This window comes from Aphelocoma coerulescens (assembly GCF_041296385.1).
Source record: "Aphelocoma coerulescens isolate FSJ_1873_10779 chromosome Z unlocalized genomic scaffold, UR_Acoe_1.0 ChrZ, whole genome shotgun sequence".
NCBI lineage: Eukaryota > Metazoa > Chordata > Aves > Passeriformes > Corvidae > Aphelocoma > Aphelocoma coerulescens.
The window spans coordinates 34,887,376-34,912,301 of record NW_027184085.1 but is presented as its reverse complement, the minus strand read 5'-3'; the positions used below and the strand labels follow the sequence as shown (position 1 = coordinate 34,912,301).

The window sequence follows — 24,926 nt, the reverse complement described above, 5'->3', positions numbered from 1 at the left end:
AGAGAATCCTATTGACAGACTGTTGAAGTACTGCTGAGTCAAGCTTAAATAATCATTGGCTGAGAATATTTTCCTTTTTCAGCCATAGTAGATCATATCCTGTTTTGTCTTTGCAGGAAGAGTAATGTGATACTGTTACTGAGCCTAAGGCCATTAAAATAAGTATTTGCTTTATCATTTTATTTATCTTACATAATACAAATTTAGGTTTCTTTAATTCTCTAAGAGGAAGCATATTTAATGTCTGTCTGACTTAATGCACTTTTTACCTTGATATAGCAGCAAAGATGGGATCCAAACACATGGTGTCAAAGTCAGACTTTCAAAATGTATGGAATGTGGGCATATATATGTACCCCATGCACGATTCAGTTTGAAAACCACTTACTATTGAGCATTCCAAATGCATGCACTCCATGATCAAGTGGAAGTGCTGTCTCAAATGTTGATTCGGCAAAAATTTGGAGAAGCAGGAGAGTGTGAACATGTAACGCTTATAAAACATGGTGAAAAATCAATGCCAAACCAATTGATGGAATAAGTCTAATTTTAAAAGGAGCCAACAAGATTTTGATTGATGTTCTCAATTCTGTAGTGCTTCTTTTTTTATATTTAAATGGAATTTATGCATTATTTGATTACTCCAGCTATTCTTTTTCAAATGAAAACTTGATGTAGAAATCATTGTTCATTTCTGGATTTTTGCAATGTGAATAAATGTTTGTAATAAGCTAGAGAGAAGGTATTTCAAAAACAGGCAGAGCAGACTTGCCTACAGTTACAGGCTATAACATGAACTAAAAGTGAAAAGAGAGTAAATGTTTGCAGTTCCTAAGAATTATTTCTCGAACAGTGTTAAGTTTGTCTGCCTGCAGAATTCCAAATCAGAACCTGTTGGTAATACAGAAATACTGAACTGCATTCTCATCAGCAATAGCTGACCATGCCATTTTTTGATTAGAAATGGCTGGAAAAGAGAATTCCTGTCCTGTGGAAATTCCAGGAACAATCTAAAGATAAGACTTTTTGCCTGGCTGGCTTGTCAGATAGTTAACCTGCCTCATTTCCATCATTAATTTTGAAGGAACATCATCATTCTGTGGAATGTTGTGAATTTGGGAAGCAACATTTTAAAATAAAACCCCTTCTATCAAGAGCTTGACTCTTACATATCGCTTCTAAAATACTAATTTCAGAAGAGCAGACATAATCATAAGGCTGTGTTCAACCTGCTGTGTGAAGTGCACTCACCATCAGAGTGCAAGTACGATTGGATAAATTATGGGTACAAGCTCTATGTATGACAACTAAGGTGTGAAGACCTTCTCCTAGCCTTTGTTATAGACTAGTCATAGCTTTTTCTTATCATATCTTATTCAAGGCAAAGTATCAGGTAACATTTTATGCCTATCGAGCCATTTCTGAGGACAGTGTTGAGTTTTTGATCCTTCCACTTTTGTTTGTGTTATTTGTAAGGCCGTGTCTCCCACACAAAATTGGATGGTGTGGAATTAGAAAATCCCCCTTTTGTTTTATATTTTGTTCTTCTAGTGGTATTGATCTTTTCTGTAAAGGGGTTTTTTTTTTCAGATTTGTAAGTAAAGCAAAACTATACAACAGATATTCAATAGGTAATGATTAAAGTATGTCACACTTAAAATTTTTGCAATTACACCTGTTTTCCTTAGGGAAGAATCATTATGTAACCAGGTATTTGACAGCTAGTACTTTAGATTACTATGTGTCATTTACTGTACATGATAAATGGGATACTACAGGGGCAGAGAAATACTATAATTTTTTTTGATTGTCCTCAAAAATGGGAGAAAACAAGGATTATCTCTTATATCTGTTTTTAGGATAAGAGAATATCTGTTTTTTTCCAGGCCAGTATACAGCTTTCTTGTGAACAGACTTACTAAGTATTTAACTAACTTGAACTTTGCATGAAATATTAAATTGACTTTGCTTTGGCTTAAAGCCATTTCTTTGACAACAGAGATGCATAATCGTGTTACAAGCCCTCAGGCTGCTGGAAGCATAATACTGTCTGATACTATAAGGCAGATGCAAGTTGCACTCCGAAATGACTACTCAATTCTACCTCTGGTTTGGAGGTAGAATTCCACACCTACTAAGTAGGTACAAAAATCCTCTCTCGTGTGAATTGATGGCTTTAAATATGGAAAGACAGATTTTTTATTATCTTGGCCTTTATTTGGAATAGTTAGGATTTTCCCCTGTGCACCTCCGGGGAAGCTGTGTCTGTGAAGCTTGTACCCCCTGGCTGGTGCTTCAGCCACAAGGCTGGAAAAGCTTTCAGTGTTGTATCTGACACTGTATATTGCTATGTGATTCCTTAGCTTCTTCCTTTTTAAAATGCTTCTGTTGAGCCATGTTGTTTCTTCAAAGAATTGCTGTGCTTGACAAGTGCTGTCCCACTCCGTGCAGTAAAATACAGTGATTTCATTACAGTTTAAGGACAGAACTAGTGAAATTTAAGGCAAAAAGGAAGTAGTGGCTCAGAAAGCAAGGCTGTGTGTGGCTGCTGGGTGTGCATTTGTGCTGTGTTTGTGTGGGGTGAACGTTTATGAAGGAACGGGAGAAGTTTTTTTGCTTTGATACAGTGAGCATTTTGTAGGCATTCCTGTTTATACTAGGATGAGTCTTCAGTATTTATTATCTTGCAAGATCACTTCATCTTCTCTATTAACAGAAGAAAAAAAAAGTAGAGATAATGTAATTTTTGACTGGAATATTGTAGTTTGATCAATCACTGTAGTTACTTGTCCTAGGCAAAATTTTTACAAACCTGATTGCCAGTATTGGAGTATGTTTGAATGTATCAGCTGTTTGATACAGGTAGCAACCAATAAATGATATTTTTACTGCAGTTGCATAAAGATGCAGTTGTCATACTAACGCTTTTATGTGTTAATAGATGTCAAAACCGAACAGATATGAGTGTTTCTTCGTAGTAAATATCTGAGACTCGGATCTCTTAGTAGATTGCAGAAGTAGCCTAATGTTTATAAATCTCTTTCCTGAGCACAGTAAGTGAATGTTAATCTATGCAGGTTTGATCTAAATTGCATTATCCTGACTGATGCCATCTGAAAAAGACACATAATTTCTTTAATTCATTTTATCCCAGGCATCCAGTGTTTGTGCATTTTACAGTTTATCTTGAATCTAGCTGAACAAAAGCTCATCAGCATGAAGAGAAATCACTGGTCTCCTATGTAGTTTAATTTAAGAGTTCTAGCTTCATCATTAACTTCCTAAATTTTTTAATTCTTAGAGATACTGACAGTTCATGTTTCCACTCAGGTTTAGCTGTGATAACTGCAGGAGGTAATCACATTTTAGTGCTATTGTAGCTTAAACCTTACTGGGCTTATGCATCTTTGTCTTCTGGATTGTGGGCTTCTCTGCCTGGATTTTTGCTTGGAAACACCTGTGAGAGGAAGCCTTACTTCCCTCTTACTTCCCTGGGCCTGCTTCTCCTGAAGGTAGCCGATTAGTGTGCAGCAGACCAAGCAGACTTGTATCTGAGATGGTGAAAGAGGAAGCAGTCTCAGACCTGTAAGATAAGCGGTATGCTTGGATGGCGTACTTCAGGGTTGCATTTATGGACAGTATATGTGGAGAGTATTTGGAGGGTTATTTTTACTAAATAACAGTTAGATGGTAAAAAGCCATTCATTCCGCTACACGCAGCGAAATGAAATATTGGTGAAATCATGTGTCTTGGATCTGCAAGAGGGGAAGGAGAGGAGAAGAAAATTCTGCTCAGTGAAAAGCAGGAAAGGTGGGGGGAAAAGTATCACTGATCACTGTCTCTGTCACAGAGGGACCTTGACAGGCTTGAGAGATGGGCCTGGGCAAGCCTCATGAGCCACAAGAACATGTGCAAGGTGCTGCACCTGGGACAGGGCAATGCCGAGCACAAACACAGGCTGGGTGGAGAGGGACTGAGAGCAGCCCTGAGGAGAAAGACTTGTGGGTGTTTGTGGAAAAAAGCTCAGTATGACTTGGCAATGTGTTCTCACAGCCCAGAAAGCCAATTGTGTCCTGGGCTGCATCCAAATCAGCATGGGCAGCAGGGCCAGGGAGGGGATTCTACCCCTCTGCTCTGCTCTGGTGAGACCCCACCTGGAACACTGCATCCAGCTCTGGGGTCCCCAAAATAAGGACATGGACCTGTTGGAGTCCGGAGGAGATCCATTAAGTCGATCAGAGGGCTGGAGCAGCTCTTATGAAGACAGGCTCAGAGAGTTGGGAATGTTCAGCCTGGAGAAGGCTGCAGGAAGACCTTAGAGCAGCATTCTGCTACCTAAAGGGGCCCTACAAGAAACCTGGAGAGGGACTTTTGATGAGGACATATAGTGATAGGACAAGGGGGAGTGGCCTTAAACTGGAAAAGGGCAGGTTTAGGTTAGATATTATGAAGAAATTAATTACAGAGTACTAAAAGAAGGATGAGCTCATGAGCTTTATTTTCATTCTTTATGGTGTCAAATCAATCAGAAGTGCATGCTGCAGAAGAACATATTACAGAAATCATATTGAAAAGAGGTACATGGAGACAGTTTATTGCTCATGAAGACTTAGAGCATAAATGAACATATGTGTTCCAGTCATTGTATTGTGCAGAAAGCTGTCTGTCTTTCCTGATATATGGGAAATGGAGAATGTGTCCTGGATTTGTTACCCAAACGTATTTTGATGGCTGTCTTCTGTTACAGGAAAGAGAACCTAAGTTTATTCCTTATATCCAGGTAGAACTAAGACTGGACATAGAGAGAAAAGGTTACCTTAAAAAAAATTGCACATTTATAATTATTGAGGGTAATGTAATAATTATATGCTTCTGTTGAAAGACTAAGATTTTATTTGATATCCAGAATTCCAATTAAAAGTAGCAAGAAGTACATCAGCCTGTACACTCCAACAACAAAAATGTTTACTTGTATGTATTTGTTTATGAAACATGTCTCTTAGCATCAGTCACATATGTTCCACCAATTAAGAAGCATTCAAAGAAAAGAAACTGTAATGTTTCTGTGCAGCTAGCTTGACAGCAATGATGTGCACAAGAAAAAACTTCATCTTATATTCTGTGTGTGCAGTTACAAAGAAGGTAGACCCTTCCGTTCAATACATTGCTTTCACACAGTAGGTTTGTCTTCTCTTTTCCTCTTGCTTGGAAGGCTCCAAATTTTATTAAGTGAGAAAAATTCAAAACTCATAGTACTTCATCTGTGTTCAGCTTCTGAAGATTCATGGTGAAAGGCAGTTACTTTGTCTATTTACTGATTTTAGCTGAGTAAAGAAAAAACGGTAAAATGAAAATGAAAATTTGCTGCGTATTATTTGCTGTGTATTTTGCTTTGTGTCTTTTAGACTGTTTTTCTAAATGGATTTGTGAGGTGTTTTGAAAAGTTTTTTCCACATGTACATGAAGCTGCTGCTTATCTGTTACTTTGCTGTGAAAAGGGCTTCTGTCAGGTTCAGACCTCATTGGATTCTAAACTACTGTCTCTCGTGAAATTTAGTTTTTGGCTTTCTTGGGGGCTATGAAGCCAAGGCATGTTTGATCCCATAGGATGTCCATTCCATCAGCCAGTGGTGAAAAATGCTACGACTGAGAACAAAGCCTGATACTTACCTTGTCTCTTGAAATGTCGTGGTGATTTGACTTTTTCTCATAATTTCCACTCATGGCAATTGTCTTCTCATGTGTTACAGAACAGGAGCAAACGCCTGGAAAAAGTCCATGTTGTTCTTGGGAATAAACCCTGTGATTTGGATTCACTTATTTCTACCCTGGCCTATGCCTACTTCCTAGACAAGGTAATGGAAAAATTGGAAAGAGTGGTCTTAATTCACTTGTTCCAGGTTGTTACAGACATCTTATTGTTAAATCAGTTACTCTAAAAACATTTTTTCTGGACAATGATTTTTTTATTATCAGAGTTGAGTATTTAAAAGATAAATAATCTACATTTCTTTCCATACAAAAATGAATGAGTGGTTATTAGATGGCTTATTGAATAGCAGGAAAAAATTAGTCCTGTGCTTCATTCCCTAATCCTTTTCCTCTTCTGGTTTCCCAGGTACTCTCTAGGAGGCAAACAGAGACAGATGAACAAAAAAAAAGCACAATTTAAATTTTTTTTAGTTAAGTAAAGGGGAGAAAACCCCAAACACAAAATCCAAGCTGTTTCTAACTACTCACTCTGCTAAAATACCTTCCTGATGAAAAACAGGGCCAATTTTATGCAATTCTGACAAATTCACACCTATGTTACAGGTCAGTCCTCCTGATGTTCTTTGCTTACCTGTGTTGAACATACCAAGAAGAGACTTCAGCTACTTCACTGAGACAAGATTTATTTTGGAAGAGCTGAGTATCCCAGAGTCATTCCATATCTTCCGAGATGAAATCAATTTGCATCAGCTGAATGCTGAAGGGAAATTGTCTTTAACACTTGTAAACAGCAACATGCTGACAAGGTATTGTGTTTTTTGTACAGTAAGATGGCTTATTGAGTGAGTTTGAGCTGTTCCAAAAATTACGTTTTTTCTGTATTAATGTTCATATTGCTATGTTAACACAGACCTAAAACAAAGAAGCTAAGATATATTTTATCTCCCATTACGTTCAGTAAATGTAACAGGGTGAACAGTCATCTTTGCATCACTTTTAATGGAACTTCCACTTTTAAGAACCTTGTATTTTCACACAGATTAGGTAATTTAATTGAGTCAAATAGTCTGGAAGTTTCCTGTGGCCAGTAGATAAGAGATCAGGGTTTTTTCCTGCTTCTTAGCTTTCCTTTAAAAGTCTTATATTGATTTGCAGGTGCCCAGACACTTGCATATGTGCTGATAAGATGGCTGATGGATTATTGTGGTCCTTACCAACTACAGCCTTCCAGAAGGCTCAGAGTTGCTCTCTGTAAGACCACAGTCCATATGCCCATTTTTAGGAGGGACTGTTTACAAGACCCTTGTGAATCTTTTATGGAGACCCTCTTTGTAATGGTCTGCCTGTCTTGCCCAGAGTGAAGGATGCTGTTTGCTTCCTGCTCTCCTTAGAACTTCATTTAAGACAAGTAGCATCCTATGGCCCCATTGTACTCTGAGAAGTTTATGGATTAGACTAAAAGCAGGGAAAATCTGAAGAGAGAGATGTGTGAATCTCATAGGTGTTGATGTGTTAACTGCCATCAGCTCACTGCATCATTCACTCCTCAGTAAAAATTGTCTGTAAGATCTGCTTTTTGTTTATTACTCTCACTTCCTGTGTTTCTTCCTTCTAAAGAATTGCAGTTAGTATTTCATGATTAAAATTAGTTTGGCTTGGTTACTGCTGTTGCAAACAGAAACATAAAGTATCTAAATGCAAAAAAAAATTTTTGTAATGTTTCAGAATATTCAGTTGGGAAAATCCTAAATCTCCTCTATATAAAGAGGGCTATTTTCAGCACATGTAGAAATATTTTTTTTCAAATTATTAGTTTTTTATAGATTTTTGATGAGGAAAATGTCGTACTTGGTGATATATCAAGCAGTAAAAGAACTCTGAACACTTAATTTAAAAAATCACAGGCCTAGGACCTCTGTGACGTCCTTTGGCTTTATAGCAGACTTCAGGTAGCTATAACAATGCTGTTGTAGTCCAGAATTTTTTAAAAAATGTTGCACTTTTTGCTGGGTTGTCTAAGCAGCTATAAAGATAAATATATGTATAACTTTTAAATTTGCTTGATAGTGAGGATAAAAGTTTGGAATCAGCTGTTGTCAAAGTCATCAATCCAGATGAGCAATGTGACAGGAGCCTGGAGTTACAAGCGTGTTCTTCCTCTTTAGTCGTAAAAGAGATTCTTCAAAAGGCGCCAGAGTTAATCACTCAGCAACTGGCTTATCTCCTCAGAGGTGAGAGATTACTCTTTATATTAAATACTGAAAGGTTTAATGGAGTGTTTCTGAATTTGCTCATGCAGAAAGAGTGTGATCCATTCTTTGGTTAACAATCCCTTTAAAGACCACAGGAAGCTTCATAAAAGAAGCAGGGAGTAAAGAGTTTGTTAAAGAGTAACATTATATTGAATATTAAAAATGTGCATTTAAAAATAGGCATGAGAGGTCTTTGCTGTATCACTAGACAAGAATATTAAATGAAGCTGTCGACATACCAGCTGGGTAGCTGGAAAAGCTGTGCAGTTCGTTGATTCCAGGGGCATTGTGGACAACAATATGGATTGGAATCTAATATTTACAAGTTAAAGCTTCTCCCTCCCAATGGTGGTACTTTTTTATAGAACGATGTTTTAATGGTGTGATGCAAAACTTCTGCTGTTTAAAAACAGTGTTACCAAATCTTCATTATGCTCTCCTTTACTTTTGTATTGTACGCCCAGTACAGTACAAAGAGGGGGTGGGCTTCAACAATCAGAAGTATCTTCTTCTCTGTCTTGGAAGTTCATCGTTTGTATTCATTTTCTTGGTTTATTTGCTGCAGCAGAACTTTCCAATTGGAAATAAAACTGGTGTTGAAAAGAACAGTCACTGCTTTTAAGTTACTTCTGAATTTTAATAATGTTCAATGAATTTTATTGGCTTTCAGTTTTAATTATGTGAAACTGTTAAATGTCCTTTTAAGAAATTAATGTGGGTATGTTTAATGAGGATTATGAAAACTTGTCTACATTTAGACTTCAGAAGCAACTAGAATCTTGGCTTATCATTGTACTCATCACTGTGATAACTAATAAACATGTTATAAGAAATCACAAAAGTTATTTTTTCTAAAATATTCCACAGAATAAGCATTAACAGTAACACAGCATTTGGCTTGCCCTTACGGTATCTTTCCATGCTAACAAGCTTTAGTTAACCTGCTATGAAACTGTCACTGTTGTCTGCAGGGATGGCAAGATGAACGACACAGAATTTGAGTCCAGGATAGAATGGGATGGAATCATTTAATTAATTACATACTCATTTATGTAGCCTTGTTCACAAGCGAGATAAAACATTACTGGGTGCTTGACCATCCACCTCTCAGAGTGATTGGCTGAATGCTACGACACCCATTTCAAAACGTTTTTCCCAGTGTGGCAAACAAGACTGTGCATAACAAGTTTGCACCTGTGAGATAAAGTCTTGGTTTACAAAACCCTCTACACTGTTTTCAGCTAGCTTGTGTGAGAAAGGAGACTTTCACAAGCGGCTGTAAAAATGGGAAAATAAATCTGCCAGCTCTTTTAGCATCTACATGAAATGTTTTTGTGAGCTCCAAATTTCTGTTGAGTATCTCTCCAGGAATCTAAGCAGATGACCAAGCATAGTAATTGGTTTTGGACGCAGTACAAAAAAAAAGATTTTTGGGGAATATCAGGATACTTGTTTGTTGGCAGAGAGTCAGGAGGGAGAGGTCTGAATAATGTTCAAGAACATGTTCAAGTACTGTATGTGGATGTGTCAGCATGTTTTGTGCCTCCAATCTGCATCCAAATTAAAATAAAGTGCTTTTATTAGTGTTTGCATTCGAGATAGCACTTCCAGTTTTCGGGAATATAGTAGCTATTTTAATTTTTTTTTATCAATGAGTAATTACATTTTGATTATTATGTTCGGTAGTGCATAGTGGATAAAAAGTCCCTGCATACCTTCTTTTGCATGGTTTGAGAAGCAACTGGCAAAGCCTAGGGAACAAAACACAGCTGCACCTGAGACTTGATGCTTTGCTACTCCCAGAAATGCAGCTCATATGGATAAAAGGTGCAGCAATGCAGCAAGTCCTCTTGATCTCTTAAAACAGAAAAAGTTATTGGTAGCTACAAATCTTTCATTAGAAATTTAGAAAAGTCAGTGAACCCATCACTGGTTTTGATGAGATTAATTAAAAAAAAACAATTAGAGGTCATAGATAGTGATGTATGTAAATGGCAGATCAAACTACAACAGTCTGAAAATAAAAGATTAAATACAGCCTGCCAGATATAGCTTTTGAGTTTCTTTGCATATATTGTGGTCTTTTATCATGAGGTATAGCTTCTTAAATTCATCTTACCATAGCACTGGAAACAAAGGGACCATATATCATGGTCTGGAAGGAGCAGTGGCTGTTTTATTCTCACAAATGATGAATGTGGAGGCTCGCAGGTTGTCACCTCTCTCTGGGGGCACTTCACGGGCACAGAAGCTGTGAAAAGGCTCTCCTGTGTTTTTCACGTTTTGTTATGTTACTTCCAATGTAAATCTGTATATGATTAGTATGTCTGAATTTCAGGAGAAGTTCAGGACAGAAGGCCAAAGTAGAAGTCAGAGTGTTAAGAATTAGGATTTTATTTGCATAAAAATGGTGAGAGATGCTGTTGTCTGAGTCTCAGAGCTGGGAAGGCCTCTTTCATTTTCTGACATTCCAGTGAGTATTTTGATAGGAGACTTGTAAGATAATATAAAATCTCATGTTTGAGTAATTATCATGTAGTGACCTGAACAGTTTCATTTTTTTGCCTGTTTTTGAAACTTCTTTTTTTCTTAAAATCTGTTAGCAATTTTAAAATCTTAATAAAAAGGCAGACATTTATAACCTGCCACATTTCAACTTTGAGCAAACTTTACCCGCTTGTCTATGTTTTAAAAAAAAAGTCAAGAGAAAAGATGTTTCTTGTAAAACTGAGCATTATTGATTTAGGCATTTTTATATTTAAAGATTTTTTTTTTTTTAGGTGAATGCTTTTCTGGTATCTTTGTCTCCTTACCAGACGTGATATAAGCTAATTCTACCCTTGGGCTTTTGATTAGAGCCTGCTTGGAGAGTCAGTGTTGTACAGCCATATTTGCCTGAAGTTAGAGCTTGTGCTGTCCCTGGATTTGTGCCAGAAGCAAACAGTTATAGAACCTGCCAGAGTCCTGGGCCTGTATTATTTTATTTCCCAAGAGATGTTTATAAGGGGACTGTTGCCAAACTCAAGATCCATTAAACTGCTGAATCATTACATTCTCTGTTGCAGCCAGCTGGCAAGGATGTTGTTCCAAGTACTCACTGTCAGGTATCTTGGGTCAATGCACTCTCAAAAATGCCTCCTTATGTTTATTTGTATAAGGCCTTGAAGGATGCCACAAGGTGCAAACTGCAACATGTAAATATAGACAGATTTCCAGCAAGAGCATCAGCAGTTTTTTTAATGTGAATCTGCTTTTGCTAGTGATGAGCTGCGTAGTTGAGGACTTTTCATGCTCTGTTGGGGCAGTCTGACTTTCAGTAGAGAAGATTAGTTTGTTATTCCAGCCACCCAGACAAATGTTAAGAAATGCCCTTTTAAGGACTTTGGGAATTACGCCAGGATTTTTTTGTTCTGTCTTATGCATTGGTCAGATGATTCACATGTTCCTGCATTGATGCATCCTTAATATATATGCTAGGAAGAAAGGATCATTTTGACCTGCACCAAACACTGCACTTACTTGGACTGACACTTTTTAAAATATATGGAAGCAGTTTTTTTGGAGGTCATGCTCCTCTTCTCCCCAATTACATTTTATCGCAGCTTCATCAAATTTCCTGTTAATTATAATAAAGATTGCTTACTTGGATATGTTTACAATTTTGGTTTGTGGTTTTTTGAGGGTTGTGGGGTGTGTGTGTGTGTGAGGAGTGTTGAAGTATACTTTCCATGAGGGACTGTTGGTTTTCCCCCTTTTCCCTGCCCTTTATTTGTCCAGGTTATGGAACAAAACCTTGACAGGAGAAATGCCTGTATTTTCAGTGTACTTTCTCTCAGCCATAAACTTAAAATTCAGGAGATGCTTGTGCTGTTCTTAATGTTTTCCCAAAACGACTTCTGCCTTCATTAGATCATGTTTAATATTAATGCACAGCAATTGCTTTTGGCAAAACTAATGCTTCACTTCCAAACTGCTTTGCAAAAAAAGAATAAAATGCACATTTTTTAAGAGCCTTAGCCGATTTTCCAGTGACCTCTTCTTCAGAAAAAAAAAAATGTGGTAAAGTGTGATGTACACAAGAAATAATATTGAATCTTGTATTGCATATTATATATTTTTTTCTCTGCTTGTAAGCAGACCGAGCAGCCACCATTATGCTTTCAGAAACCCTGGGGGAGTTGTACCAGCACTCAGTAAAATCTGCAGGAGATTTCTGAGACCGTGTATTGCTTTTACGGCAGGTATTTATGAGACAACACATGACTAAATGGACTAATGATCTTTGGTCAAGCAAAATTACCTTAAGTGAACTCTTTTTCTAAACTACGTGGTATCTTAACCCTCATAGGAATACTGAGGATGCCTGGGAGAGATGAGGTGCCTTTCTTTCCTGCTGATGAGGACAGAATTGAAGAATGATCATAGTATTAAAGGAAAGGACAAGTAAATGTTGATCTTAGGCCTTGCTGACACCCTAGTAATTTGAGAATGATCCTTTTCTGGCTTTCATCCTAGTAGAAAAGTTATCAATTGCAAGCACTACAGTATTGTTGTGACTAGTGACAAAAGCAGCTTTTTAAAAACCTTTCTAAGGTGTCTGCCTATGGTGAGTGAAGCTCATGTCATGTTGACTTCCAAACTGGTGAGCTTGATTGGATATACAGCTCACAGCTCTTGTTCTTCATGCATTTTCCTTATGTTTATATTAGGATTTTCTCTTCTTGGTCTTACTCAAATGTTCCATTCCCTGAAGCACACACAGCTGTGGTAAAAGTTTCATACATTGTGTATCTGAGGTTCTGTGCAGATGGACCGACTGCCTAACTCATCCTAGTGCTGCTGGAAGGCTTAATGGGATATGCTGCAGCCTCCCTCCAGTAGGTGTGATGAATTTGAGCACACACTGTAGATCCAGCACATTCTGCTGGAGTCTCCATTTCCTTTGTGTATGCATGAGCAATTTCCCTTTCTGTTTCTGGAGGAAGAAAAAAACCCAGACAATTGCTGTTGCTAAAATATTTCCGGCAGCCTGGTCCCTGAGCTGCCATTTATCCAGATGCAGCTCTCTGCTGACTGAAGGCGTGTTGTGGGGTGTCTAATTCATTCTGGTTGCCACTGTTCCCAAGGTATAGCATATATCTCGAGAGTATATATGTAGCACAAGCCCTGTGATCTGCTATGGGGTTGAACAACAAAGGGATATTTTTAGATGAATTATCATGGAGGCTGCTGATTGTCTTCTTGTTAGAGGGACTGAAAACCAGGCCTTGAGTGGGGTATAGATATCCTGGGTGCTTTATTTATCAGTTATTTACCTGTAGAAATTGAAATGTGCTTGTTACGGAGCCAGGTTTGTGTACCTAAATTTAGAAATGTCAATCTGGATCAGTAGACATGATTTTCATGCAGTCTCTATTTATTGAATATTTTTAATACTATCAAATAGAGCAGGAGCATTGTGTTAAAGTGATTGAAAGACTGACATAAAAAACTGCTGTGAATTAAAAGAATATTGGCAGTTACAATATCTGTAATAGAAACACAGAATGGAACTTCATGTATTTGTGTTTAATTCCAGAAATTAGTATCTGATGGGGAGCAGCTTTTGGCTTATTAAGCATTATTTATTATTTAATCCACACCGGATTTGTCTAATAACTAATAATTTACTTAGCATGGCACAATTCTTTTGTTGCAAGTGCTTTGTGAAATTTGAAGAAATGCTGTTTGTTATTTCATGTGATGACATTGTAGGAGAAAAGAAAAATGAATATATAGTAGATGTTTAGATCCTAGCTCATTGGATGAGATTGAGGGTGGCAGTGTCAAGGTTTTTTCTTTATTCTTTTTTGCTTTGTGCTAAAGCCTAACACTTCATTTTGCAGTAACTGTCTTACATTATTGTACTCATTTCCTCATTGACCCAGCATGATGCAATGAAATCGTACACTTGTTTTAAATTCTTGTGCACAATGGAATAATAAATAATTTCAATGCTGAAGTATAAGATTTTATTATCTTACTTTACTGTGGGTGATTGGAAGCAAACGCTATCTTTGGGTATATTAATAAATGGGATCCCAATCTCCAAGGAATGAAAGGGTGACTTTGTGTGCAGCACATAGTTGTCTGAAAAGACATCACTCTCACTTCTGTATTGTAAGATGATTCCAATCACTATAAAGTTATTTACTGGGTTAGTCCCTCTTAAATTTTGAAATTTTGATTATCTTAATTGGTGTTTTTTTGATGCGTCCATTGACAAGAATTAGCCAGAGTGAGTTATACCACAACGGCCAATGACTTTAAGATCATTTAGTTCCAACACCACTGCCATGGACAGGGATACCTTTCACTGGTCCAGGTTGCTCAGAGCCTGGTCCAGCTGGGCCTTGAACACTTCCAATGGATGGGACATCCACATCTTCTCCTGTTCTGGTGGCTCACCATCCTAACAGTAAAGTATTTCTTCCTTTTGTCCATTGTAGGAGTTCACTGACACGTCTGTAGAAGGAAGGCTGACAATGTGGATTAATGTTTCAAAACACACCAGCGCTTGGTCTAATGCTTGGAGAGAGAAGTATAGGCTGGTGTGCTGTTGGCTGCTTCTGGCCATGCTGCACAGCTGTGTTGGGTGGGTGTACAGAAGCATGCTGCACACCATGGCAGCACTGGGACCAGCCAGTTAGCTGTAGCAGAAGCACCGAAGAGGCACCTAGTTCAGATTTAGGACCTTCATGTTAGGAGGATGTTTCTTTGTGAATTCAGTGAACTCTCAGAGGAAACAACCTCCAAGAAGGAAGGGGCTTCAGAAGCGATACAGTAAACCTTCTTGTTTCTGTAGTACCTCTTTGATATTTACAGGAGACACTGATTTTTTGTCTTTCAATGTTTCAGGAAGCATTCTCTTCAAGTGCATGTCTTTGGAAGCTGACAGAATTACAGAGCAGCAGGAGAAAGTACTGTCAATCTTGGAAGAAAAGTTTCCAGATCTTCCACCGCGAGAGGAAATTATCTCTGTTCTTCAAGAGACTCAGTTTAATGCCCAAGGTAGTGCAACTTCCTTCCATTTTTCAGACCTGTTTCAAATTTATTTATGTAACCCTATCAGAATATTATTTTATTGTGTGTGGTGGAAATAGGTGCAGCATGCTATCTTCATTGACAGTTAAATGTAGTATATTAATTTTAAATTAAGTTGCTTACATTCTAAATCATGGAATTGTGATTTCTTTAGGAACTACTAAGCTCATAAGTAATCTTGTATTGTTTTTACAGATAACATTAATATTTTTCATATGTTGTTTTTACAAGTGTATGCTCATCAAGAATTTATGTTGATTCACATGGACATAATAAATATGTCAGCCCATGTGCAGAAATTGTGTTGCAATTGCCTGTGTGGTGTGCAACTAGATTTTGTTTTATGACTCTTCCCAGGTTTACTAAGGGCTGTGTACAGGTGAAGTGAATTTGACATCAGACTAAGATTAAGGAAGTAGTGGGAAAGTTGAAATTCTTTTCCTTTATTTTGATAGAAATACCAAACAGAAATATTCAGTGATCTAAAGTAGCAATGTTTGAACCCAAAATTTAGTTATCAGGCTTTCAAAGGAATGCTGTGAAAGCCTGAAGAAAATCGTTGCAATAACTCTTACATTTTTTTTACTAGAATTTGCTGCCAAGTTGTTACCAAAGAGTGAGTATTAAATTCCTGAGATATTTCTGTTAGATACATCAGGTAAACACAGGGTCTGTGCAGACTCATGGTCTTTTCTTGTTGTTCTCTATCTGCCCATATGCAGAAATCAAAATTCCGACCATCAGCCTAAGACAGCTGCCCTATCTGATAGATAAGGACAGAATTTGAGGTGCTGCTTCCTTTGCCCTTTCTTTCAGTGAGATCACAAGCAAATTTAGTTCTGGTCTGTAAACGTTCATATGAATTCTCTTAAGTTCCTCCACTCAGGTAATCTTAGTTCAGGAATGAACTGTATGCAGTTCATCTGTATGCAGATTGGAAAGTGGCAGTGAAAGTGGCTTTTATAGACGTCAGTTCTTAGTTCTGCCAGTTGCCAGGGAAAATGGTTTAGTATTGTTTGTCATGAAGTTTTCCCTAATATCAAATGCAAAACTTGGACAAGTATATGTAGTAGGTTTAGTCTGCTTGGTACTGGTTGCCAGTAATTTATGTATGTCACATGAGACACGAGGAGGGCACTGTCATGCACTCTTTTTGCTTATAGCTCCTGTTTTTTGTGTATTACAAGGTACATATTTAGTGTATATTCATATGACATAAGCATATATTGCACGTGACTTTTCTGTTAGTAGGATGCTGCTGAGTTTCAGAAGCCCCTTGAAGGATGTAACCACTGCTGAGTATTTTACCTTATTTACCTGTTATTTCAGGCAGTATTAGGACAATTCAGCAAAAAAATTTCTCAGTTTCATGCAGAAATAATGATTTATTGGCCTGAGTTAATTTTTTATTTGAGGCACAATAGGTTGCAGCCCACCAGAAAGTCTATGGGTTATACGCAAAATTTTTAAAATTACAGATGTGTAAATGTTCATCTTGTTGTTGGATTGAATGCGGTAGCTGGACTCTGTACAGGAATAGTAATGAAAGGATTAATTTCCTTAACTCAAGTTGGTATTTATTTCCCTCTTGAAAATCATTCATACAAACACATGGTGAATGTTAAATTCCTAAGCTGTAAAGGTTGGTGGACATTTTAGTTGTTGCCCTGCACTGAGATAGGTGGCTTGCAGCATTCTTTACATTGACATTTGGCTATCATGTCTGTATTGCAATCACGTGATATAACTATGTTCTTCTACACAACATGTATTTGTTTTGAGAATCTTTACAGCGTTTTAGACAAACATCTCCAATGAGGGAAGCTTAGTCACCTGGATTTTCAATACAGTGTGCTTAAACATCGCAGTATGTCTGGTTGCAATTCCGATGATAATGTTTCAATAAATATAAATAAAATAAATATATATAAATATATACTTGGTTCATGAATGGCTTGATGTACATAAGAAAAACCCATTGGTGTTACCAATTTGTAAAGAAGGTCAGAAATGTTTAATGACTGTGTTTAGAGAATATCTTAAGTGACTTGCTTTTGAATATTTCCACAGGTGCTTTTCAATATATTAGTTATTTCAGAAGTATTTTATATTGGTGATTTCATGTTAGACCACAGAAATGGTCTATCTATATATTTATCATCAGCTGGAATTATGTACACTTAAAAAATTGGATGTTCACACAGGAGCACAGGTGTTGCAGGAGACTTAATTCTTCATACTTAGTGTGTATCCTCCCTTAAATCTCTTCCTTAAAAAAAATCCCTCTAGAAACATTAAGCATGGAAATATTAATATTGGTTTTAATTCTCTCATATGATATGCTGAAATACAGAAGGTTCAGCATTAAAGTCTAAGCTGTGTTTTTAATTTATGTTGATGCATATGTCAGCTGTAGATATTTGTTTATATGGAAATTCATTTCTTTTCTCAAGCAGGTGTGAGTATTGAGGAGATTATGCTCAAGGATCTCAAGGAGATTTCAGATGGAGAAATCAAAGTAGCAATTAGCACTGTGTACATGTCACTGGAGGTAAGAGGAAGCTTAAAACAACCTGTTAAACAGCCTTACTGCATATGGAGATGGTTCTTTAAAACAGATTGTGAACAAGTTATTTTCTCAATATTTTTTCAGTATGAGCAGAGTTTTCAATGATTAATTAACTTTGAGAGAAGTAATAGATGTTTGTTATCTGACTTACATGAATATGATATTATGATTATTCCCTCCCATTAAATTGTACCAGGATGTGTTAAAAACAATGGCATAAACAAATTGCAGCCTTTGGGTGAATTGAAGGTGTGAGCGTTCTGTACTTCAGTTGGTAGTTACTAACTAGGACTTTGTCCTACCTTTCACTTACAGTGTGGCATAAAAATTTTATAAAGTCAGCTCTCAGCTTTTTGAGGGGACAGGAGATCTTTTCATGCCTTCTAGAAATCTGTCTTGAAACTGTGTAATGAAGTTAGTCCATTGCCACATTGCCTAAATTAAATGCCTGTTGGTAGAAACAGAAGTACCTCAACAGGCCAGACATTAGTAAAATTTTGATATTTTCAATCAAAACTATAGATTTGTCTTTATGAATATCCCTGAGACAACCTGTGAGTGACGACTTGGATTTTGTTTCTTGAACAGTCCCAAACATTTTGTATATGCTTAGGGAATACTCTTGTGTAGTATGCTTTGAATCATTATCTCAAGACATTAATGTTACAGATGTCAGTGGCTATCTACCTGAAGGAGAGATATGTGTTTGTAGATATTCTGTAAAAATATTATTTTAAAAGTATGAATGCTTAGATCACTGGACAAGTATGATGTGACACTATTATTTCTGATTGAAGTTTTGCATACTGGCATATTAATTAATATTAAAACCTAAGTGGTCTGAAGAAAATCTCAATAACAAAGACGTCTTTATATAGTACGTATTTGTAGTTTTCAGTCTCTTCATTTGCTTGCAAGTTACCCATACAAAAGTGTTTGAAATGTCAAAGAAATTGTCATCTACTTTTGCAGTAAATCGAAACTTTTTTTTTACCTCAAGTGCTACTTAAAAAAAAAGTAATTCTCTTGAATAGTTCTTCCATTGTATGTCCTAGGATTTCCTACAATATGTGTCTTGTGGCTCTTTTTACAAAAAATAAGGTGCTTCTGTGGTTGAAGAAGCTTTTGGTACAATCCAGCTAATAATTATCTCTAGATTTCTGCTGCATACTAAAATATAGAAAGCAAATTGGGTAGCAAAGCTTCAAGAAATGAAAGAGAATCTATTAGTTTTTGGTTAGTTGTTTCAATAATAAGCGATCTATACCACCAAAACTGCATTGCTTTATGAACCATATTTGATCCTGAAAATTTGCTGAGGCAGGAAGGAAAGGGGATGGGGAAAGAATATTGTAAGATAAATCCTCGAAAGAGAAAATGGGATTTAAAATATTCTTAATAAAATCTTAATCTCCTTTTGTTTTAAATCTTTCTCTTTTTCTCTGTCAGGTTCAGTTAATGGCAGACAGAGCTAGGAGCTAATAAGGAACTAGCTTTAGCATTACATTTTCTTCTTGTTTATTTTGCATTAAATCATGTTTAATAACTTTGCAGAATACAGACCTTGCCCTCCACAGATCTAAGCTCCAGGTAAATCTGTCTGAACTCATCTTTGCTACTCTTTATGCTCAAATCAATTGTAACTCGGAACTTGTCTTCCCTTTGGCTGGATCTCACAATTTGACTTTGTCAACAGTAGGTGTTCCTAGACCTCAAAGCAGGCAAATTTTCAGCCTTTTTTCAGTGACAGTGTAACATGTGATGCTGACTGACCTTGCCAAAGAAGTGTTAAGATGTGGTGGTCAAGCAGTAAATGTTTTATAATTGTTTTTCTTACATAGCTAGTGGTCATTGTGGAGGGCAGAGGAGATTCATTTACCTGTAAGAACAAACAACAGATTTTACTGATGTTAGATGATTTTTAGTCCCAGTCTGTTAAGGAATTTTATTACTAGTATTTTTGATGGGATTTCTTTCTGGAAGTCACAGGTACCTTCCTCTGCTTTTTGCTGTCTGTTGTTCCGCTGTGAACAGTTTGTGCCAGAAAGGGCTAACTTTTCGATGGTGTAACTGCTTTTTTTCCCTAGGTGTAATGTTTGCAAAGTTATTGGGATAGAGATGAGTTTTGCATTTGCTGCATTGATGCCTTAGGGTTTTGGCTTTTATGTTTCTCAGATCCTGTAGTGCTTTAGTACAGTAACTAGTACAGTTTTAGTGTCTAACTCTAGAACTCCATATAGCCTGTTAGCTACTGTTCTCCCGTTCTGGTTAGACATAAAAAATCTTCTCTAGGCCTGAGACTTAAGGACACGTTGTTTCAGGCCCCAAAAAAAACAAAGCCTCAAAAAACGGGCAACAGACTTAGGGTAGGTAATGACATCATTACCTGAAATTGTAATTGGAGAAGTAACCTTGATATGCAAATGAACCAAACTTATAAAAGTGTGAAAAACTCGTGACCCATTGTCCATTTTGGGTGTAGCCCTAGGGCCCTGTCTGCCCACAGTGTACCTTATTGAAGGCCCTTCAATAAATACCCACTTTTATCCTCTCAATTTTGTCTAGCATCTGTTTTTAGGTAGCCCCAACAAGGCAGCAGCATTACTGCTCTTTGTTCAAACATTTTCTGAACACCCTCATTTTTGGTGCTTGACCAGCAAAAGATGTTTTTTTACTCAGTATTATTAGCAGTAGGAATCACACGTAGTTGCTTCACCCAGTATCAGAAGCACAATACATATAAGGAAATTACTGACAAAACTGTCCAGACCTGTCTATTCAGTTTAGAATTCTGTTATGAACTCAGAATACACAAACTTTAATGAATTCATTATTTTCTCAGCAATAATAATGGTAATTTGTTATTCATCCTCAAAGTGCTCCACAGACATTACCTGATTAAATATTAAGGAAACGTGAAGAACAGGCTTGGCAACAGGTGTTGAATCTCTAGTGTGTTTGTGTTTTTGCTTCTTCAGAAGTATCACAAGGTCACTTTTTTTTCTTAATCAACAAATATGCAAAAGTATCTGCCACTGAAATGCTTTCTACAGGATAGTCATTTTGTGCGGATGTGTTTAGGTTTCTCTAAGAGTCTATGTGCAGCTTTGCATACGCATTTCTGGCCTTCATGGATTTAGGTGGCATTAAAGCTGTACGATGAAATCAGACCTATGTCACCAGTGACTGGCAGAGTGTATGCTGCTTGGATTTCACATGCATAACCACTTTATTTTTGAAGAGAATGACAAAATAAAAGTGACACTGCCCAGATCACAGTTATTTTTGTTGCCTTTGCCAGAAAGTTTCCCCAGGTCATAATAATGATTACACGTAGGATATTGTAGCAAAATTCAATGCATGTGTTACAGTTAATTTCTGTTACATTATGTTATACCCTGAGAGTATCTTTTGCTGCTTCTCTGCTGGAATTCTCTTGGAAATGAGAATGTCTTCTCAATGTGACTTTCTGGGAAAGTGATTTTTTTTCCTGAGAGAGGAATACTTCTGTTGTAAAGTGAACTCTGTTCTCTGCCTTTTTAAGTGTGGTGCACTGGGAGAACAATCCATGTTTCATGAGTGTTCAGTTTAGTTGAAATGGCTCATTATAGCATAGATTAAGAATATGCTTGTTGGACTAAGTCTTTTATGTGTTGGTTCATGAAAATTTATTCTAACTGCTCACAGAACTTGCGAATATAGAAAATAAATTACCACATGAAGAAGCAGTCCAGTCAGTTGAAGATAACATCTATGATTGTCTGCTACTGACTGTGAAAGACAAGGGAGTGTGTATGTTCTGAAGGCTGACTGGTCTGTTGAGGTTCATGCCTCTGGCCATGGCATGCACCTACTTCATAAAGACAGTTTCTAGGTTGTAGAGGTTGTATGCCACTTCTGTAGGGCTTGTATGCCACTTCTAAAGGCCTAGAGAACATGTCAGAGCCCCACTGGAGGCTGCTGTCACTAGTGTTGTTTCCTCAAGAAAGTGACCTGCAAGTTCATGCTGCCATGGGATGCTTGACTGTTCTTAGGTAGCCTCCACAGTCCAAATGAGTTGGGGATGGTACCAGTAGGAAGTTCTTTCTTTAACAGCTTCCCCCTTTGTGGCTTTGTGCCACAAAGTTCTCAGAGGAACTTAGAGTGGCTGTTCCAGCAATAGTAGCTTAAGAAATACAGAAATGTTTGGGTGCACAGTTTATCATCTTCCTTTGAAAAAATAGTCCGATCCTGGAGGTACAGTTTAATTTTAAGGCTATTTTGTAGTAAGAATTGCCACTGTTTTAGTAATTTGGACAATTTTGTTTCTGCATTTTGAAAAGTGATGTTTGTGATACTTCTGTAGAGCAAATCAGGAACCTCTGTCTTAGCTGAAGCATGTCAAACAAGTGCTAGGTAGACCATTACACCCAAATATGTGAGATTACAATGTGTTTCTTTGAAGATTTGAACTTCTGTTGTCTATCTGTAATGATTATGTGTATATATTGTGTATTTGGGGAACTTTTTTCTTTCAGTGTAAATATAAACGTATTTTAAATGGCAGATTGGTCCATGAATTTGTTTTTAATGCTAAAAACAAAGCAAGAAGCAAACCCAAGTAAACATGTTAACATTTAATCTTCCAGTAATGGAATTGGAAACAAAATTTGCAGCAACTTACAATAGCAATGCAGTTCAAAAGTATTTTTCTGATGCCTGTTGTGAGAAGTTAGGGTATGTAAAATAAATGATGTATGGAGCTGTAGGAATGCGACTTTTGCAGACTACCTTATGTCTAAGGAACATTAAACATAGGGTTCTCGTTTAGCAAATAAATAACCATTCATTTCAATGGCTGCATAGTCTGGACTTTTGTGCATATTTTTGCAAAGATGAGAAGAGGCCATTAGGGATTTAATATAAAATAAATCGCCACGGGGTCTTCTTGTAGTCCTAGTCTTTCTGCCACATGGTGTGTCACTAATGTGCATAAATGGGCTTAAATGAATTTGTTATCTGTATTACATTTGCAGTATGTATATATTTATATATTATTTTTTAATTGTGTTTAAAAATAAAACATTAAATACATCATTTTTGAGAGTTGAAAACATACCATTTGTAAATAAATCAACCTTAATTAAGGTCTTAAAATGTCAGTGTGTGATATGTGCCTTAGGAAAATTTATAACATATATAGTACATAAAGCTTAAACATACTTTCATTTGCTTTTTCAGAAGTATTAGGAGGGTAAAGTCATAACCTCATATGAGTGAGTAATGCAGCCACACGTGCATTGATGTAAATACCGTACTCGTGCTTACACATCTGACTGCCGTCTTCTGGAGACAATAGCTGTTCAGTTGATGCCTCAGGTCAGCCAAAGTACCCCAGTTGTAATGAGTACAATCCAAGGTGTGGAGAGATTAAGCAGGCAAGCTGAATTCTCTGTAGGGACTTTTCTCTAAAGGTATGAAAGGAATCTGGTGGGGAGAACCATTTAAGTGGTGGTTTTAAGTGGTTGCTGTTGCAGCCAACTGGGAAATAAGCCAGGCCAGTCAGAGCAGTGACAACTATTCCTTAGCTGCCTCCCATGATAAGAACAAGACTAGCCACCTCAAGTGTATTTATGCCAATGTTCACAGCCTGGAGAATAAACACTAGGAACTCAACACCCAGTCAGAAAGTTAGGGTATCATAGGAGTAACTGAAGCATGATAGGACTACTCAAATGACTGGAGAAATATGATGGATGGCTACAGGCTGTTTTGTAAAGAGAGTCAGGGGAGGAGAGGAGGGGGAGTTGCACTTTAGGTTAAGGAGAACCTTGAATGTATAGAAGTCAACTACAGTGACTATGGAAGCCCTATCAAATGCCTCTGGGTCAAGGTTAAAAGGATCATCTCCAAGACTGATCTCCAAACCAAGACCAATAAGGGCAAGGAAGCAATATTTGGGTCATTTAAGCAAGCTCTAGATAACGGATCTTTGGTCTTTTAGGTAACTTCAACTATCCAGACATTCTTGGTAGAGCAATACAGCAGGTCACAAAATCTGTCAAGTTCCTGGAATGCATAGAGGACTGCTTCCTCCTACAAGTGTTAGATGTGTTAACCAGGAATGAGGCACAGCTGGACTTGCTGCTCACTAACCAAGGAAACCAGCTTTGTAATATCTCACTCAGTGGTGGCTTTGGCTGCAGTGATCACAGTGCAAAGTTTGGAGTCTGGCTGTGCATTCTGAAGTTTAGTACTAAGGCAGAAGTTTTAGATTTTAGAAGAGCAGAGCTCAGTTGAAAGGGAAGCTCCCAAAGAGAATAAAGGAGCTAGTGACTGCAGGGAGTGTTTCGAGGTTGCTCTCATGGAAGCACAAAACCAATTCATCCTCTTCAAAGGGAAGGGAAGTAGGTGGAACAAGAGACCCTCTTGGTGTAACTGTGAGCTTCTGAGTCTGTTCAAGACCAAAAGAGAAGCACACCAGAGATGGAAAAGGAATTTAAAATCTGTTGAGAACCACAAGAACATTGCCAGGGCATGAGATGCTGTTAGAAAAGCAAAGACTCAGCTTGAATTGAAAGTGGCAAGAGATGTTAGAAACGACAAGAAAGGGGTCTTTGAATATATAAACAACAAGCAGAAACAGGAGGAAACTACTGGCCTAGTGTTAAATGGGAGAGGTGAATTAGTCACCAACAACGCCGAAAAGGCAGAAGTTCTCAACACTTCCTTCACCTCTGTTGTTACCATCACAGTTGGGTCCCAGACCCTGGAAACAAAAGTCCATGTTGATGCAAACACAGACCCACTGTCGGTGAAGGAAAAGTTGCTGTGTGGGCTATTACAGGAACTTGACCCCTGCAAATTGATAGGACCTGACAATATCCACTCAAGAGTATTGGAGAGCTGGCTGGGGTCATTGTGAGGCTGCTGTCCATAATCTTTGAGAAGTTGTGGAGATCAGGAGACATCCCAGAAGACTGGAAGAAGGATAATGTCACCCCATCTACAAGAAGTGCTTAAAGGAGGATCCAGGAAATTATAGGCCCTGAAAAAGTTATGAAAAAAATCCTCCTGGGAGAATTAATTGCAAGTCAGATGAATCAGGTGTTTGGGAAAAGCCAGCATGGATTCGCCAAGGGAAAATTGTGCTTGACAAACCTGATTGCCTTCTACAGCAAAGTAACCTGCTTGGCTGATGTGGGGCAGGCCATGGACACTGTCTACCTGTGTTTCTGCAAGGCTTTCTCTGTGGTCTCTCACAGCCTCCTGGTGAAGCTGTTGTGTAACAGCCTGGACAAGCTGCCCGTGCAGGGGGTGGGGAACTGAC

The 24,926-nt window shown here is 37.6% G+C and overlaps 1 protein-coding gene across 5 annotated transcripts in view; it reads left to right on the top strand.

The window, feature by feature from the left end:
- The window catches only part of PRUNE2 (prune homolog 2 with BCH domain), a 137,357-nt gene that overhangs the window by 21,079 nt on the left and 91,352 nt on the right, over nt 1-24,926 (top strand). For 3 of the 5 annotated variants that reach the window (XM_069000934.1, XM_069000933.1, XM_069000931.1), the window contains exons 2-6: nt 5,752-5,856; nt 6,317-6,519; nt 7,781-7,944; nt 14,863-15,015; nt 17,502-17,599. In XM_069000934.1, coding sequence (XP_068857035.1) covers nt 5,752-5,856; nt 6,317-6,519; nt 7,781-7,944; nt 14,863-15,015; nt 17,502-17,599 — 723 coding nt within the window. The remainder of the gene's footprint in view (nt 1-5,751; nt 5,857-6,316; nt 6,520-7,780; nt 7,945-14,862; nt 15,016-17,501; nt 17,600-24,926) is intronic. The other 2 variants (XM_069000932.1, XM_069000937.1) reach the window with 1 other exon arrangement.